The 15,190-nt window shown below is 42.7% G+C and overlaps 1 protein-coding gene across 1 annotated transcript; it reads right to left on the bottom strand.

The window, feature by feature from the left end:
* Positions 1-1,212: 1,212 nt before the first annotated feature.
* On the bottom strand, positions 1,213-14,300 carry TALDO1 (transaldolase 1). The gene is made up of 8 exons (XM_034770411.1): positions 14,083-14,300; positions 6,487-6,610; positions 5,540-5,647; positions 4,574-4,705; positions 4,060-4,235; positions 3,682-3,879; positions 2,243-2,388; positions 1,213-1,449 (listed from the first exon to the last, which is right to left on the bottom strand). Exons 1-8 carry the CDS (start codon positions 14,177-14,179, stop codon positions 1,417-1,419), a joined length of 1,014 nt encoding a protein of 337 aa, XP_034626302.1. The 5' UTR covers positions 14,180-14,300; the 3' UTR covers positions 1,213-1,416.
* Positions 14,301-15,190: the final 890 nt, after the last annotated feature.

Raw genomic sequence — 15,190 nt, 5'->3', positions numbered from 1 at the left:
TGCCTGTGTCTAATTTTTGGTCAGTTAAGTGGTAGAATCCTCGTACTGGAGCAGCAGAAGTCAAGGTTGGCAACTTTAATTTAACTGACTTTCATTGCCTCATACCATAAACTGCCTGCTTTCTTTCTGCAGGCTTCTGGCTTCCAGTGCCTTTACTGGTGTAAGTTAGAGTTATGTCTGCTCAAAAGCCTGTCGGGTGACAGTAATTAGTCCAGTACATAAGGAAAGGGGGGCAGGGGGAGGGAATGACTAGAGTCATCTGCAAATAGCAAGTCAGTAAAGCCACTGATAAGTAAGATTTCTTAACACCAAGTGGGGAAAGGTCTGAGATCACCCTAGGAGTGTCCTGGCCCTGTATAATGAGGGTCCCTAACCACTGCGCAGGCTGCCTCAAACAAATGTTTGATAGAGCTAGGGCATGCACATACAGTACAATGGAAAACTGGCAGTCTCAAAATACCCCCAGGGAATAAAATACTTGCTCTTGGTCATACTCCATTTTTGAAGTATGACCAAGTCAGGACTCCAATCTTCTATACCTAGCTCTATTGCCAATTCATTGTTTTAGGTCTGAGCAAGTCTTAACCCTCTTCAGCTATAAAATGGGGTAGCACCTCAGAACTGTTACTTTATGCTTCTAAATCAGTAGATGAGGTAGCTGAGTGCAACTGTCATTTTCAGTGGAAGGAGTGAGGAAAACCCATGGGCTCAACTTCTACATAATTCTGAAGCTGCTATTCCATGCTTACTTTCACAGCCACATATTCCAAGAGTACAGCTCTTGGTTTGTTTCTTTAAGTCCACTTACAATAAGAGGTATTTGGAGAGGCTGCTGGACTGGGATTCAGGAAACCCAGCTACAAGTGACAACTTCAACCCACTTCCAGAATGATACTGAAAGAAAGCTAAAGATCACACATACTCAAATAGATTAAAACTTGATAGATCTTCCTAGCCTAAAGCAGTAAGTTTGATTAATTATTTTACTGGAAAGGCACTCTCATATGTACTGTGGTTTTGGAAGCTGTGTAAGTACCTCAAGGATAAAATACTTTGTTTCCCTAGGATCATCTGGAGGTACATTTAAGGGTTTAAAAATATAGTTCTTAACAAGTAGTTAAACCACTCACTTTCACTAGAATTAAATTGAAAATAAGTGGCAAGGAGTACAGCAATATGCAAATATTGATGTAAACAAATGCACAATAGTGAAACTCTTTACACAGAAACTATTTTAATACATTGCCAAAATTGCTACAAATTGAAACTCTTGTCCCTTTGCAAATTGATAAAAAAGCATGGAATACAGAAAACTCTCCATACATAGCGTAAGACTTTACATGTAGGTATTTGTACATCCATTTTTAATAATCCCACTCATTCAGCCTCCACAATCCAGCAGGAACTTTGGTTTGTCTACTTTCCATTTTTAGTACTGAACATTCGTTCCTAGGAAAAAAGAATAATCTGCAGTTAGCATTTCCAATAGAGTCCTAGAGAAGTCTGGACACTGCAGTGCTTTGACACCAGACTAAGCCAGTACAATAGTCATTATGCAGTCAACGTGAGCAGTGTCTACAACTGCTATTAAAAATATACATGCAGATTTAGTACAGTCAAGATGCTATTAATTCACCTAATTATTTCAACTGGCATTTTAAAATAGTGGACTATATAAAAATGGACCTTATTCAATTCCCCCCCTCCCCATGCATCCTGTAAATCATAAGTGTTTTACTGCCAAAGTTAGACCTAATCACTATGGAAGTACTGAATTTTAGTGTGCCTCAGACACCAATACGGCTATAGAATATTACTGATTTGAGGTGGAAACTTAATTTTCAGATTCTATGTCAGGAATTTGACAGCCATACAAGCTCCTCAAAATGTCACCTGCTGACGCACATCTAGCTGTAGTGCAGTCTAAATACTGCAGTGCACTTGGGACAACATTCATGTTGCTTTACATCTTGCATTAGTCAGTGCTCACAGGAGGTATCAAGACAATTACATATACATTGGAATGAAGACACCCAGTATGTGTTTCATATGCTATCTAGGCAGCTAAGTGTCTTTGCACATAGGAATGGTGACCTAATACTTATCACAATTTGCATGGTTTGTATACAAAATAAACACTGCTTTAAAAAAAAAATCAAGACAGCATCACACCTCACTAGTGGGTCAGCTGGTGTCATTCTGAGAGGTCTGGAAAAGGGGCATATAAAAGTTGCTGAATTACCTTCAACATTCTCTCCAATTTAACTGCATCAGCAGCAAATTTCCTGATCCCATCTGATAATTTCTCCACAGCCATTTGGTCTTCATTATGTTCCCAGCGGAATGTCTTCTCATCCATGTGAATCTTCTCAAGGTTAGATGTCTGAGCTATACAAAAAGGAGTTGTAACAGAACATCTTAGAGATTCTCTCAAAAGGCAAAATCCTTCAATTCAAATACAAGATTGCTATCCAAAAATAAAATGCTCCTTAAGCTCCCTAATGTAGGTCTCTTCCCACCCCCCACCCCCATTAGCTGAAGTTTGAAAATGTTTTCCAAACACTGCAGACAAGGTGGTCAGACTTACTGTGTGACCACATTTTTGGGGAGTAAATCAGATATTGTTGATTCTGAACTCCTATCTTAGGGGAAGTTATCCTGCTAGTCTAAATTTTAGGCTAGGGCATTCATGTTTATCATGTTTGTATCTGGCTCCTAATGGCACTAAACTTTCAGCCCACTGTACAAAAATATTATACAAGACATTGTGGAAGTGAGCAAGGACTCAAGCAAACAATTGGTTCCAGTTGTTCAGCAGATTGCTAACAAAAGCTCAATTGATAACAAGCCTGCCCACTGCTTAGAGCCTTTAGTAGAGCTCATGATTGCAGCTGTGCACAATTCCCAGCTTGAATTTTGTAATTTAACATTTGTTTATAAAGCTAAGAGGAAGGAAAAACAAAAGTGGTACAGCTACTAGGACCACATGCAACCACCACAGCAAAATATTGCTAAACCAAATAAGTTGCAACACTTTTTAGTACCATTTCAAAAAAAAGATCAGTTTTTAAAAACTCTTGTTTCAAATGTTGACTGTTGTATAGGCATATAATCTTTTCTAGCCTTATTTGAAGTCCTTCAGATGACTTCCATTCTTGCAAAATTAGTCTTAAACCAAGTTTGACAGTCTTTACAAAATCCTTAGAGCAAGTCCCAGGATACAAATTAGAGGTGGTTTCTCCCTCCCACCCCACCAATTTTTATTTTATAGAAGTACCACTGTTTAAACTGGATCTGTCATCTTGACTTGAATCTGGGGTAGTTACTGGCTAATGCACTCAAAAGGACCCAAGATATTAAGTAAACTGAATATAAATGGCTATATACTAGATCAAAGGTGTGGAAAAAAAGACTGGATTCCCTCAACAGCAGTGCCACAAGGACTGCTGATGGCCACTGTGGTCATGAAGACAGTACAAGGCAGTTACTGTAGATCAGTCAAGACTTACCCCTTTAAAAAAAGTTCGGATGGAGGCAAGAAGCATTAAGTTTAAGCTGAAGCTATGTACTACCACTTGCCAGAGCTGGCTTCTTCCATATATCAGCTATGTTCAGTAGTAAAGAGGAGTCTCGGGATTATGGAACAAGTCTGTATTATACAAGGAAAGAAAACTGACTTACCATCTTTAGCACTGAGTGTGGGAGTTAACTTGGTGTTCTCTTTACTGAGCTCTCCCAGAAGCTTAGGTGAAATGGTAAGATAGTCACAGCCTGTCAGTGCTTTAATCTCACCAGTGTTTCGGAATGAAGCACCCATCACAATAGTTTTGTAGCCAAACTTTTTGTAGTAATTATAGATTTTAGTGACACTCTTCACCCCTATGAAGAAAACACTGGTGATTTTCAAGACAATGAGTTTTAAAATGCAAAGATTCTTAAATCAGAGACCTTTTATTACCCAATACTGTATTTTCTAGGAGCGTTCATAAGAGAAGATTTAAAAATGTAACTTGTAGTTTGTAGTGAACTTTTTCCAATTGCATTCAGAGGCAAGCTTACCTGGGTCCTCTGAGGGCTCATAAGTCTTCTTGTCTGTGTTTGCAACATGCCAATCCAGGATACGCCCTACAAATGGGGAAATTAGTGTGACCCCAGCTTCAGCACAGGCCACTGCCTGAGCAAAGGAGAAGAGTAAGGTCATGTTGCAATGGATCCCATACTCCTCTTCCAGAACCCTGCAAAAAAAAAAAAAGGGGGGTCATCTTAGAATGGAGTCTGTCCTCCCCCTCAATTCAATCAACAAATAATTAGTTTAATAACTTCATAAAGTTAAGTGTCAGTTAATTACTGACCTATAACATGTTACTGAGCTCTAAAGCAATGATCTAGCATAGAATGAGTATATTTGTCCCACGAATAAAAAAATTCTTGCTTGTGTTAGATTTAACCCCACTAACTGAATTTACTGGTGCATGGTTCTCAAAACAGCCAACACACTGATAGGATTTTTTAAATTTACAGGACCAGCCATTAGAAGCATAAATTAAAATAAATACCAGCTACAGACACTTACTTGCCTGCCTGAATCCCCTCCCACGTTGATGACAGTTTTATGAGAATGCGATCTTTACCAATTCCTGCTTCCTTATAAAGGTCAATAAGGCGCTTAGCTCTGTTAATCATTCCTTCCTTATCAAAGGACAACCTTTGAAACAAGAAAGACATTGATCCAAGTTACAAACATTTGTTGTCTTGTGTCTATCCCAGATCCATCTTTTTCTAGCTTCCACCAACAGATAATGGTAGCCAGTGATGCATGCTCTTACATGGAGTATCATTGGCTATTAGAGTGTCTCTAATTTAGCCATAATAACCAGAAAAATTTTAATATATGAGGCAGGATAGTTCAACTCCCAATAAATAGCTTTTCTATTTGGGGCTGTAGTTAGGAAGTGACCAAAACTGTAAAACATTCTCTAGGATTAAGTGGCCCCAGAGCTCAAAAAAACCAAGGATGTTTCTCAGGGAAAATTAAAAGTTATTGCTTTAATTTTAATAAAGAATTTAGATGCTGAAAAAGTAGAAAAGAATCAAGGAAGTTAACAGGCCTTACCCCATGTGCATGTTAAAACAAAAGCCATAGCGTACCATTTTGTAAGTTTTGGTGGGAGAAGGGTAAAGAAAAGAAACCCAACTCAACTCTTGCATTTAAATCAAGTAAATTGGATGCTTGAATTTCTTTGAGTCCAAGAAGAATGGTGGATAGACTGAGAATGTGATCCGTGCCTTATCTATGCTGAAGGTGAACCCTATTTACAACTGCCTTGAAGATTATCCCTAATTCACACTTAGTTTTGTCTAGCATGCAGTAAAAACCTAGATAGGCAAATTGTGACTTCACAGTTCAATTAAACAGAAAAGGTAGTAATTTAAACTCTGAACATTTCACTGTTACAAGATCAGCAGATTAAGAACACCTTGGTTACAAATTGCATACAAGATGCGTACAAATCTTGCTCTGGTTCAGAAAAAGCCAAACCTTGCATCTACTTCTGTGGACACACGACCTGGTATCCTCTTCAGTATTTCTGCCCCAAACAACACAAAAAGTTTGTCACTTGCATTTTGGACCTGTTCATCTTCTGACCTAAAAGAATGAAAATTTAATTAGTGAAATGTGGGAGACTGCAGCTAGTATCCTAAATCTTTGGCTCCTTCCACATACAGTTCAAGCCTTTAAATCAGAGTAATTCTCCCATTCTCTATTTATCCACTCTAGTCTTTTGTCCCATTTGTTTCTCCCATAAATATCTGTGCTTTCTTTCATGATGCTTTCCCTGAGCAAGCCCACAAAGCTACTTCAAAAGGGATTTCAATTAGAATGAAGACTCACTTCGCTTCACAGGGTACGTCTACACAGCATCTAGACACCCACGGCTGACCTGTACCAGCCAACAGGCTCACACTACAGGGCTGTTTCATTGCTATGTAGGCTTCTGGGCTCAGGCTGGAGCCTGGCCTTCAGGACCCTGTGAGTCTCCCTCAACTTTCAGGTTCCTGGAGCCCCTGGGCTCCAGCCTGAGCCTAGAAGTCTACACAGCAATGAAACAACTCCATAACCAGAGCCTTATGAGCCAGAGTCAGCTGGCACAGACAAGCCATGGATTCTTCTTTGCTAGGTAGATATACCCATAATGCTTTCCAGAAACTACTCACTGGGGAGAGTAGTTACAGTACTGAGGATGAAACCTCACACTGGATTATACACCTACCACATGTAGCCTGTCACCATCTTCGCTGATTTGTATGCTGAATCCCTTCACCCACACTGTTAGCTAGTCTTCTAGTCTAGAAGTTCTAAGGAGCAAAACTCATGTTTGCGCTTAGGTTATAAAAGGCCAAACACTATGGCTGCTACTGCAAATAGTTACAGAAGGCATCAGCTGTCATAATTGTAAGCTTAGTTAAATTAATGGTCTTACTTACCCACCAAGTTTTTTTCCATATTCAATAGCATCCTCTACTAATTCCTGGTAAGCTGACATTTGAGCAGCAGCTAGTATCAAGGATGGGTTTGTAGTGGCATCCAGAGGCTTGTACTGATCAATTGCTACAAAAATCAAGATTGCTAGTTTAAAACAGGTTATCCAGCCTGACCAATCAAGTATTATCCTACTACTGTAGGATCAGTTAACATGCCTCTTAACTCTGATATAGATTTTATTGCTTAAGTGTTTTCTTGAGGCAGGAATGGTGCAGTTAAGAGGCTGCCTGCAAGTCTGGGGAATGGTGCCAAAAGGGACTATGCCAGAGGGTTTCAAACTCAGGGGGTCACACTCAGGCTTGCAGCGTGAAAGGGGTCACAATACAAAAAGTTTGAGAACCACTGTACAAAGCAGTGACTGAAAGCTATAGTGACAAGATCAAGCAAGGTTTATTTAGGACTTAAGCTCTACTGTTTCCAAAGAGTAACAAACCATTGGTCAAGACACTGTAGAAGTCACTCATCTATCTTATCTAGGTCCTTATTGTGTCCATCACTGCCACAAGCAGGTTTCGGGGGGCTGCCAAGCAGGGCCAGCATTAGACTCACTGGGGCCCAGGGCAGAAAGACAAAGCGTGGGATTGAAACCTGGGCCCTGAGCCCCACCACCCAAGGCAGAAGCCAAAGCCTGAGCAATGTAGCTTTGCAGGGCTCCTGTGGCATGACAACCCCAGGCAATTGGCCTGCTGGCTACCCCCTAATGCTGTCCCTGGCTTTTATATGTAGAAAACCTGTTATGACAACACAGGTGGGCCATGAAGTTTAATAGCATGTTGGGGGGCCCTCAAAGAAAAAGGTTGCAAACCCCTGTTTTAGACGACACTATGTTTACCACAAAGTGGTTCTTACTGTACACTGTCTGGTTCTAACATGCCTGAGTAGCTGAACAGTCTGGCATGCAATGTTTGACTCAGCAAATAGCTTTATAAGCAGAGGTCACTGTAGAGGACATAAGGTATCTTGAAAGAGCTAAATGTCAAAATTATGAAAAGTTACCAATTCATTTTTCTAAACATTTTGCATTCCAGGAGGAAAATTTCATTTTAGAAAATTCTACTTAATTTCTAAAGATAATGTTCAGAAACATTATACAGAAAGCTACACTTTCCTAGCAGCTTCCTTTAAGTAAAGATCTTGGTTCTCTGTACATGTTCATCTTACACATAGGTCCTTCAGATATCTTATTTTTTCCAGTTTTTCATTCTTCCTCCATGTTTTATCTGACAACACAATGCAACGCCAAGATGGGTAAATACTGATAAAGCTCATTTATTCTCTTCAGTTACTGAAGTCTGCAAAACTCAGTTATGCTAAAGATTAAAAGCAAATGTATGACACTTCTGACATGTCATCTGGGTATATGAGAAGGACTGACTTTTACAGTATCCCTCCCTCTAGAAGGAGTGTCATTTGGCACTTTCCAGTCACTAATTATGTTGTCAACACAGTTGAAGGTAGAGTTCAAAAGTTCACTCCCTATAATATGGGGCTACATTTCAGCCTTCCAGAACAAGTTTTCAGCAAAGGTTTAAATGGGGATTCTGAATCCTGCTCACTGCTACAGCATCTGTTTAATGTTGACTGGCTGGAGAATTGTATAGAAGTAGTACATGCTGCTCTGGCCCATACTGCCACACCAACAAGAGCAGCAGACTGAAACTAACAGTTTCATAATTTATCAGGTGTTCTTTGCTTTTGCTGGGAACATTGCTTTTCTGCAGATGGAGACAAGAGGCACCTGGCCCAATGTTTCAGTGGAAGCACACAGGTGGTCAGGACTAGAATGGTCCTTTGCTCCTTAGGCCTTGGCTACACTTGCAGCTGTACAGCGCTGTGAGGTAAACCTGTCTTCGTACAGCTGAGTAGGGAAAAGCGCTGCAGTCTGTCCACACTGACAGCTGCCAGCGCAGTGGTGTGGCCACACTTGTAACATTTGCAGCTGTGTTGGGAATGGTGCATTATAGGCAGCTATCCCAGCATTCATGTGGCTGCAATGTGCTTTTCAAAACGGGGGTGGGGTGGATTGTGACAGGGAGTGGGGGGGGGAGGAGAGAGTGCTTTTTGGAGCATGTCAGCTCTCTATTTTCCAAGTTCCAAACTCCCGGCCCCCTGCTCATTCGTTTACTTACTCAAAGCAAGCTGCAAATTGTTTGTTTTTCTCTGCAGTATGAGTTTTGAAACCAGCACTTCCGCATTCCTGCAGCCGGTCACAACAATGAAGAGGATTGGCCACTTGACAAGGTGATTAGTACAGCGCTGCAAGCGTTTACACTCACACCTGTGAGTCGTAGCCACTCCGCTGCAGCTGTTATTCCTCGGAGATGTGGAGTACCTGCAACGGTGTACCCAGGGAGATACAGCGCTGCAAGTGCCCTGCCAGTGTGGATGGGGAGTGAGTTACAGCACTGGGGGAGGCTTTACAGCGCTGTAACTTGCAAGTGTAGCCAAGGCCTAAGACCAGAAATTTTCCCTACTATATAGTGCAATAAATATTTATCAACACTTGGAAAAAAAACCACACTGCTGGCAACTGGTGTCAACAGCTGCAGCTGAACCAGTACCAAGCACTAACCACAGATGTAGCCAAGGACAAACTATGTTCAGAATGGTTTTAAAGTGCATGGTTAAAACTTACAGCTAGACGGTGCTCAGCACCTGTTGCTGACAACAGATAAGGTATTTCATACTGTAGACAAGGTGTGACGGGTTGGATCACAGAAACTCCCTTGGGAGCTGCCACCCAATGTGCAAAGACTACCCCTGCTTCTGTTTTCCCTGCCAGCTCAGGACTCCAGCACCCTGTCTTGCTGAGCCAGGCACTCCTGTCTGGCTCCAGACACAGACCCAGGGTCTGAATCACTTGTCCCAAAGCTGCAAGTTTACCTGGAAAAAAAAAAAAAAACCTCACAGTAGTGTGTTTGTCTTTAGCACTCAGATGCCCAACTCCCAATGGGGTCTAAACCCAGATAAATCCGTTTTACCTTGCATAAAGCTTATGCAGGGCAAACTCAAATTGTTTGCCCTCTATAACACTGATAGAGAGATATGCACAGCAGTTTGCTCCCTCAGGTATTAATACATATTCTGACTAAATTACTAAATAAAAAGTGATTTTATTAAATACAGACAGTAGGATTTAAGTGGTTCAAAGTAGTAACAGACAGAACAAAGTAAGTCACCAAGTAAAATAAAATAAAATGTGCAAATCTATATCTAATCAAGCTAAATACAGATAATCTCACCCTCAGAGATGCTTCAGTAAGTTTCTCAGACTGGACACCTTCCAGGCCTGGGCACAATTCTTTCCCCTGGTACAGCTCTTGTTGCAGCTCAGGTGATAGCTAGGGGATTCTTCATGATGGCTCCTCTCCCCCCTTGTTCTCTTCCATCCCTTTATATATCTTTTGCATAAGGCAGGAACCCTTTGTCCCTCTGGGTTTCCACCCCCCCTCACTGGAAAAGCACCAGGTTAAAGATGGATTCCCGTTCAGGTGACATGATCACATGTCACTGCAAGACTTCATTACTCACTTGCCAGCACACACATACAGGAAGACTCACAGGTAAATACAGCCATCTGCAGACAATGGGAGTCATCAAGATTCCAAACCACCCTTAATGCCCCACACTTTACATAATTACAATAGGCCCTCAGTTATGTTTTATATTTCTAGTTTTGGATACAAGAGTGGTACATTTCTACAAATAGGATGATCACACTCAGTAGATTATGAGCTTTGTAATGATACCTTACAAGAGACCTTTTGCATGAAGCATATCCCAGTTACATTATATTCACTTATATTTTTATAAAACCATATAGACTGCACAACATCACACAAGGCTACAGAGTCAATGTTTTAAATTCCCATACCCTCAGACATTTAGATCCTAGAAGTTCTGTTAATGGCCACCACTAGCCATACTTGATAGTGCTGAAGATTCAGAAATCAGCAGATAAATTATTCATGTATTAACAAAATATATGGGTTAGATCTGGGTTCAGAACACAGCACCATTGTAAGAACTAATTTTTCTTTGTACAAAAAAAGTTATGAGACTGACTTGAAAGTCCCAAGGAGGTAGCCAGTGCTCAGGAGAGTTAATCCCTTTGTCCCCATAGCACCTAGACATGTCCTGTGAGGACTGTGGCTTGTATAAAAAACACAAGTTGGTTCAAAATTTTACATGCATTAAAGTTTCTTGTCCAATTAGACAAAACCAAGATTATGGGGGAGTTAAAGATCTCATGTGGCTCTTGATGATCACCTCTGCCCAGGGATCAGAATACGGACTTGAGTCCTGGCCAAATCAGAGCCTGAGAAATTCTTCCTTAAAATCCCTGTGGTTTCCACAGTAGTTGCCTTCCCCTGAAAATTCTTATGAGCCTGTTCCACTTAAACCTCTACTGCTCCCTGCTGATATTTGTACCCACTGTTCACTGCTTGTATTTACTTACTTTTAGTAACCATTCCCATCAGCAAGGTCTGCTCTCTCAGCTACCTTCAGGACTACTGAGTTCATGCTGCAGGAACCTTGCTATGGCTGCTCTTGCTATATTCTTTTGCCCTATGGTCCTCTCTACCTCACAAGGTGTACTCTTGGGGTCAATTAAGATGCTCAAAAGCCAGCACCTGATATGAGGAGTTAATAGGTTTGTATAACCTACTCTAATGCCTTCAAAATACTCATTTAATGTGTATTTTTACTTTGTCTTTTTGACTTTGGGTCACCAATACTGAACCCCACCAATTACTTGTTCCCTACTTTTTCCTGGATCTTAGATGAAACTCAAGTACTGTACCAAAACTACTGTACTATACTCTTGGTCTTAATAGAAGTCATTAAATATGAGACTCAGTACTAAAGGCCTTTGGACACAAAACTAAAACATGATTCAAGACTAAGTCAACTAAGCCTGCATATTCAGACACCCCCCAACTTATGCAATTGTTCCATTCCGGAAAGCCTTGTGTAACTGAAATTTTGCGTAGTCGGAAACGTATACCTGTACGTTACACAAATTTCCGCAACTTGAAAATCCTATTTCTGGCTTATGGAACTTTTTCCGTAAGTGCGAATTTGCGTAAGTCAGATCTTGTGTAACCCCGGGAGCGTATGTAGTTCACTGAAGTTGGTGAAGCAAATCTTCAATTTTAAATGTACTGAGTACACTATATTGCTACAGGATTTAAAGAGTACTGTATAAAGTCATTTGTGTTTAAGATCTCTCTTGTACAGAAAAAAATCTACCCCACCCTTTTTAAATTAAGGAACAAGAATGCTTACTTATTTTCATGCTAAAGTAAACAAAATTCCTCTTACATTAACTCCTCTCTGCCTCAACTGTTTTGCTTCACCATGAAAAAAAACTATACAGGAAGCTATTAAAAAAATCAAAACCAGCTGAGTAAAATTTAACAGCTTTTGAAGAGAAATGAAGACCAGTCTTGTAAAAATAAGCCTTAGGTTTATAAATCTATTTATAATTTTTATAATATTTCCAATTAATTTACCAAACCTTGATTTGATCAGGATGAAATATTTGAATCAGAATCAGGGTGTTAAGTACCAAGGGCCATTAGTTTCCCAAACAGATAATTTAAACAAGATTTGTGGTACATATAAAAATTAACTACTTGTTAATGGTAATAAATGCTAGCTCAGAGCCCTTCACTTGTTTCCATTATCAATTTAAAGACAGCTACACTCAAGAGATCTGGTGATAACAGTAACTAGAAGAGTAGAGCTACAATAGTTTAATACATTATTAAACAACCACCCTTACATTTTAATAATGCAAACAACTTTTCAAGATCCCAGTTCAAAAGTCAGTGCTCGTAGGTCATACTTATGACATCTGTTTATAGATGCATTACACAGGTTATTGCAGTGAGGTCACATTTCCAGTAACACACCTGTACCCACACATGCATGGCTAACCATTTCATATTACTACTTTGGATTTCTACAGTTACTTCCATCCAGAGAAGGAGAGTTATTTTACAAAACTAATTATCAGCATGAGGCAGATATTACCCTCATTTTATATGTGAAGCAGCTGAATCATAGGAAGGCTGACTTCCCAAGTGAGTCACAAAGGAAGTGTGTAGAAAAGATGGTATTATGCATGTGTGATTCCAGCTACTAGGCTGGTATTGTGGTAAAGGCCCTTCTCCTGTTGTGAAGTCTTTTCAGTTCCTGATGCTTTATATAGTTTTGTTCAGTGTTCTTGTGTTGAGTCCAACTCTTCTCTGTACTAGCAAATTGCACTGTCATAAACCATAAGATCCCACTGTGTCCTGCAAGACTGACCACAATTTGCAGAAGGCTCTTATCCTCTCTTCATCTGCAAACTTACCACCCATCACACATTAAGCAACTGGGACATTTCAGTCTTTCATAACAGCATACAAGTGACAAAACAGCTTTAGGCAAAGAACTCTTAGCCAAGTTTAACAAAGGGGTTTCTTTTATTACAAGGTTATGTTCTCCAAGCACATTACACCTTAGATTAGATCTACTATAGAGAGCTCCCGGTGGCACTGCTGTACCAGTACTGTAAGATCTCTTGTGTAGCTGCTCCCAGTGACAAAATTAATCCACCCACAAAGAGTAGCAGTAGTAGCTATGCCAAGGGTAGCAGTTCTCACTGACACAGCACTGTGCACACTATCACTTATGCAGGTGTAGCTTATGTTGCTCAGGGAGGTGGGATATTTGCTGACATAAGTAGTAGTGTAGACATAGCCTAAGTCTTCCCTTCCATCAGGGAATGAATAATTCCCACTCAATACTTCATTCTCACTACACGCTATCTCCTACAGTGAAAGTTCAGTGTTCCATTTATTTTTTGCTCACTTGACAAGTGAAGCTGTTGGTGGGTGGGATCTGTGTTACCCATAGTCACTAAGACCCCAAAGCTCAATAGGATGGTTACACTTTGCCAATCAGGAAGTGGATACAAGGAAGGGGATAGTAGTAGCAAGTGGCCAGACCTCACTTCCCCTTACAAGCAGTACCAGTTAAAGCAAACAAGGCCCCCACCTGCCTGCCAGACCCCCCCTCTCCCCCCGCGTGAGGTATCCCTGCCCTGCTGCTGCACCCCCAACCCCACTTCATACGGAGACCCCCACGAGCTGGGTCAGGTGAGGCAGAGGCAGCAGCCCCACCCCCCTGCCCTGGGCACGGGGGAGGGAACGAGCCGGAGGACTTGGCCCTTGCAGAACGGGCGCGCACCCTCCCGCGGCAGCAGAGGAAGGACCGGCCCCCAACCGCCTGCCTCGGGAGGGGCGGCGGCACCCAGGGGTTACAGCGAGCCGGGGAGCGCGCACGTCCTGCTCAGACCTCGCCAGAGCCGAGCCCGCCAGAATTCCGGGCTCCCCTCCCCCACCCTCCCGTGTGTGGGGGGCGGACGCGCCCACTGTCCCTGTAAGTGGGGGGTGGTGGTGGAAATCAGCCATGGTGGACTGGGACCGCCCCATCCTAATGGGGGTAACGAGCCCCTCATGCCTCGCGAGGGCGGGGTGTGATCTCACCATGGAAGTCGCCGGTGTCCGCCACCACCGTGGTGTGCTGCTTGAGCTGCTCTAGCGTCGACTCCATCTTCGGCCGCTTCACGGGGGACACTGACATAATCCGTTAGGGGCGCCGGCCCAGAGACCCTTTATATACCTGCCGAAAGGCCACCCAGCGCGCGCTCGCCGCAGCCGACGTCCAACAGTAGCGCCAGGGGGAGGAGGCGGGGCTCACGAGGCGCGAGACCGCCGCGGAGGGCAGAAGCGGCGACGCGCGCGCCCCCGCCATGACAGCCATTCACGACCGTGGGGGGAGGAGGCGATAGCCAATCAACAGCGAGGCGAGAGGGAACTAGCCAATCAGGACGGGGGAGGGAAGAAGGCATCTGATTGGGTGAGTAGGTGGCGTGTGAGGGTTAGTACATCCTGGAGACTCCTGAGCATGAGCATGGTGATGGATCACCTTATCAGACGGGGGCGGGGCGAGAGGAGAGACACCCCTCCCCCCAGGGGAGGAGGTAGCAGGTCACAAGGGCGCGCAGGGCTCTCCAGGGTTTGGCCTGTGCCCGAGGGTGTCACGTGAGTCCTCCCGTAAGTGACGAGTGTGACACTGCCTCTGCTGGGGCTGCGGCTGGTGCGTGAGCAGTTACGTAGCTGCCCTGGAAGTTACCTTGTTACGGGCTGTGGCTAGGTCCCGGTCAGCAGGAACTGACAGAAAACCTGTTTTCCCCAGACCAGGAAGGTTCACCTGGCTGGCTGTTGGCGTGGAATTTCAGGATTGTGTGTTTCACAATGGGGCTCTGCTCACCAGCCTGAACTGGATGCTAAGGAAGGGTTGTGGAAACTTCAAAGAGGAAACAGTAACAGGAAGAACTAACCAGTGGGGGAGGGAACCCTAGCTTGAGATGCGCATCAAAGGTTTCATGTAGTTGGGGGACAAAGAAGACACCCTGGCATCCTTCACCTACGACAGTGGTTTTTAACCTGTGGACCCCGCAGTCTATACCTAAGATTTCCAACAGGTTCTGCACCTCCATTAGACATTTTTAGGGGGTCTGCAAATGAAAAAAGGTTGAAACCCACGGATCTAGGAAGTAAACCATATGTTTACTTCATGAAAGAGGGGTGT

Source organism: Trachemys scripta, chromosome 4 (assembly GCF_013100865.1).
Source record: "Trachemys scripta elegans isolate TJP31775 chromosome 4, CAS_Tse_1.0, whole genome shotgun sequence".
NCBI classification, from domain to species: domain Eukaryota; kingdom Metazoa; phylum Chordata; order Testudines; family Emydidae; genus Trachemys; species Trachemys scripta.
The sequence above is the reverse complement of the archived record's forward strand: the minus strand, read 5'-3'. Positions and strand labels throughout refer to the sequence as shown.